This window comes from Gavialis gangeticus, unplaced genomic scaffold, assembly GCF_001723915.1.
Source record: "Gavialis gangeticus isolate Ggan-Ray unplaced genomic scaffold, GavGan_comp1, whole genome shotgun sequence".
Taxonomy (NCBI): domain Eukaryota; kingdom Metazoa; phylum Chordata; order Crocodylia; family Gavialidae; genus Gavialis; species Gavialis gangeticus.
In genome coordinates this window covers 233,155,152-233,159,220 of record NW_017729032.1, presented here as the reverse complement: position 1 = coordinate 233,159,220, position 4,069 = coordinate 233,155,152, and the positions used below count along the sequence as shown (strand labels likewise).

The window sequence follows — 4,069 nt, the reverse complement described above, 5'->3', positions numbered from 1 at the left end:
TTCCTGCCCTTTCTCCTGCTGTGCTGCCTGTCCCCTTCCTAATCTGCTTATGCCACTCCTCGCACCCCTGTAATAGATAAGGGCACTTCAAGCCTGATACTAAATGTTTTGGGCAGATCTGCTTAGAGAGAGCTTGCCTTAAACTTTCTCCCTGCAGACATTTTTTTTTAAGGTTTATGATATAACAAGGAAATTACAGTCTAGATGCCATCTAGCAGTATATTTTTTGTTATTTGAGGACTTGGCCGTAGGTAAAAATGTCTGGTTTTTGGGGCTGTTAGTAGTAAATATGGTCCTGGACATTATCAGAAACTGTATCTTACTGGAGGGCTTGGTGGCAACATGGTGAGGCTACTCATGGCAGGGTAGCTCTATAAGATGCCACAATGTTGCAATCTCCAGAGTAAGGCAAGTATAGGGCTCTTCAGAACCGTAGCTCCACTGCCTTGTGGGTACTCCTTGATTGGAGCAAGACTAAAGGACATCACCGTGACAGAAATGCACCCTCACTGAGGCATTAGGGCAGTCAGCAGCAGCTCTAATCTGTTGCTATCTGTAAGAAGCTACAACCATTGAGGCACCTAACTTCTAGACTCGGTCTGGCCTTTGGACTCTGTCTCCATGGTCTAAAGGTGGGGGTGGTAGATCTAGGGCAGGCTCCATCCCCTTTCCTAGGCATATGCACTGAAGGTCTTGGTGTGATGGCACATAGACCTCTAGAGGATCAGTGGTTGTCAAGACAAGTAGTACATGAAGTGACCATCTCTGAGGCTGCCTTCAGCCATTTAACCAGAATTTTAAATGACCTATGGTCTCCATGTTGTATTGCTGTCACATGATTTCTATGACATGATGCAACACCTGACAAGTTATTTTACTTCTGGATGGCCAGAATTTAATTATTCAGGAAGTTTATATGTTGGGTTAATGAAGCTATTCACTTAAGGTAAAACTGCTTGTGTTTAATAGAGATTTCATGAGGCATTTTGGATCAGAATAGGTAACTCTAGGAATTTAGAAAGATGAAAATACCATATTGATTTGTTAATACCTGGTGAGCTTCTCTACTTAGGTATTTATTTGGAAGCACTGTTATGTGCATTTTTTTAATTATAGAACTTTTTGTAGCCCCCAGTATACCAAACCTTCATATTATATAAACATAGAAAATTATGACTGGAAGAGACCTCAGGCTGTCTAATCCAACAACCCCCTGGTCAGAGCAGGACCATCCCCAACTAGGTCATCTCAGCCAAGGCTTTGTCTATCCAGGTCTTATAAATCTCCCAAGGATGGAGGTATGGAATAGTGTACCCCATCACAGTTCCAGGTAATGGTTCTCTTGACTGCTCTAGTACATCGTAGAGATGGCAGATCCTTATAAATTGATGCAGCTGTTGATTTTACGGTCTAGGTTTGAAGTGTGTGTGTATACTATGTGCGTGCGTGCGCGCGCACACACGTGTGTGTGTCTGTGTAATATATATAGATATAATGTGTGTGTGAAATGGGCTGTATTTGATTGGACTCCGCCCGAATTGGGGGACAGTGATTTGATTCGTTGATTCGGATCACTGTCCCGATTCGATTCAGCCAAATCTTAAGATTTGGAGAATCAGCGATTTGGCCATAGACACAGCTTTTAAATGTTTTTACTACATACCTCAAGGTACCATGGGGGGGGGGGCCATAAATGCTGAGATGATGGGGCAGATGGAGCGTCCCACAGGAGTGCGGTGGGGGAGGCCCCGCATTCTTGGCAGCGGACCCAGAAGTGCTTCTGGTTCACTTCCAGGTCTGCTGCCAAGTGTGCGGGGGACCCTCCCTGCACTCTCATGGGACGTTCCATCTGTCCCACCATCTCAGTGTTCACAAGCGGCCTGGTACCTTGAGGTATGTAGAAAAAACATTTAAAGCTGTGTCTATATCATCGAATCTCTCCAAATTGATTTGGAAGGTTCCGATTTTGATTCAGAGAGATGAAAGGGTCTCCTGATTCAATTTGGATTTGGAGATTTGACTGCTGAATCTCTTCCGAATCAAATCGGCGACCGAAGCTTCACACAGTCCGGTTGTGTGTGTCTTTGTTATCTTTTTGTGTATGAGGCTGTTTTTCTGTTGTTCTTCTGATAATGGGGAACTATTTCTGTTTTCTACAGTCCATGCTTTTTAGGTCACTGAGATTTGAGAAGCTCTCAGATCCCATTAAATTGATTTATTTGGAAAGATAGAAACATTGTAGTTGCTGGGTTAGTCTCAACTTGAGCAACCAGCACCTCGCCCCAGCAATGCAGCAAATGAGTTGGGGGCAGTGGGTGGAGGAAGACTCAGGCTCTTCCAGCACCATGGGCTGCAATTCTCACTGCTCCCTGGGACTGGCACAGGAAGCAGAAGTCTTACAGGAAGCCTGGCTGCTGCTGCTGCAGCTGTAACAGCAGAAGTAGCAGTCGGGTGGGAGCAAATTAACCCCTCATGGGCCTCATGTGACCTATGGACTGCCAGTTCACAACTGTGGTTATAGTATACCAAAGTAGTTCAGAGTCTTTCTGCCTAATCATGTTGCTTCACTTAGCTTTGTCCCTGTTTCTTGCCTGCTTTTTTTCCCTTTTATCTTTATGTGCTTCTTTAACCACTAACCATTTGCTTCTATTGATTAACTGATGATAAGAACATCTGGGTTACATTTTCTTTCCATTTTTAGGTTCCTTATCGGTTACATGCTGTGCTAGTTCATGAAGGCCAAGCTAATGCAGGACACTACTGGGCATACATTTATGACCACCACCAGAGGCGATGGATGAAATACAATGATATTTCTGTGACAAAGTCAACTTGGGAAGAGCTGGAACGTGACTCTTTTGGTGGCTACAGAAATGCCAGTGCATACTGTTTAATGTATATTAATGATAAGGAGCAATACTTGATGCAAGGTAATATCATGGATATATATTCAGCATAAAATTAAATTATGCAACGTAGTGCTAATGGTAGAGTTTCTGTTGGAATGACTTCTGTATATTTGAACAAATAGTGAATGGTGAAACGTCATGTTATGCTCAGAAATATCAAGCTGTATTTTTCTAGCTTACAAACTTTTGACTAGGAAAAATCACTGATAAAAACAGTTCAGTATTATTAGTATAATTAAATAAAATTTTGCAAAATGGAGGCAATGTGGTTTAGGCAAGATGATAGATTCCCATTCTAGAATTGTGTTACACCACAACCAGAGAATAAAACCACATGTTTAATTACTAAAAGCTGTAAAATAGCTCACTTCTGAAATATGCTCTAAGGAACATTGTCTTGCCTTCATCCACTTCAGAAATCTTGATAAACTTTGATGGGATGTGGAAAACTTTTTCCTGTAGTGTACTGAAATAATGACATAGATATTTAGCTAACAACATTTTAGCAAAGTCTTACAAAAACTCATCAAAACACAGAAATGAACGGTTTAAGAATTGTGTCTTCAGATCATGTTCTTGGGAAAATGCCCATCGCCTCTATGATTTCATACTCTGCTGCAAAATAGTGACCATTGAGTTGTGTTTTTATGCTGTCTCAGACACAAATAGTCAATAGAAAGGTATATTACAGAATGCAGCCATAATAACCCATGTTCCCTTCCTCTCCACCATAGGAAGGACATCTTTAACTAGAATGGACTGTGGGGGATGATCTACGTGTTCCTCAATTTTTTTTTCCCCTCCTTTATTTTAAAATTAGTTTTTAGTGCTGTGCGAAATTTTGGCAGCTGTTTTGTTTCAGAGGAGTTTCAGTGCCTGTAACACCAATTCCGAAAAGAAATGGAAGGCTCTGAAACATTTCTGAAACTAAACGAAGCCATCCAAAATATTTCGGAATGTTTTAGAGGCACCCCCCAGGAATAGTCCGGCACAGCCCTGCAGCCCTCCTTTTAAAGTGCCAGAAGGCCTGGGCTGGGCAAAGCAGCCATGGGGGCTTCTCCCGCAGCTCCCCCTGCCTGGGGAGAGGTAGGCACAGCCAGAGGAGCTGTGGGAGAAGCCCCAGTGGTGGCCCCGGCCCCGGCCTCCTGGCACTTCAAAAA

General features: G+C 42.8%; 1 protein-coding gene across 1 annotated transcript in view; it reads left to right on the top strand.

The window, feature by feature from the left end:
* Positions 1-4,069, top strand: part of USP25 (ubiquitin specific peptidase 25) — a 183,636-nt gene that overhangs the window by 136,153 nt on the left and 43,414 nt on the right. The window contains exon 17 of the mRNA XM_019523898.1: positions 2,702-2,930. Within this exon, the coding sequence (XP_019379443.1) occupies positions 2,702-2,930 (229 nt within the window). The remainder of the gene's footprint in view (positions 1-2,701; positions 2,931-4,069) is intronic.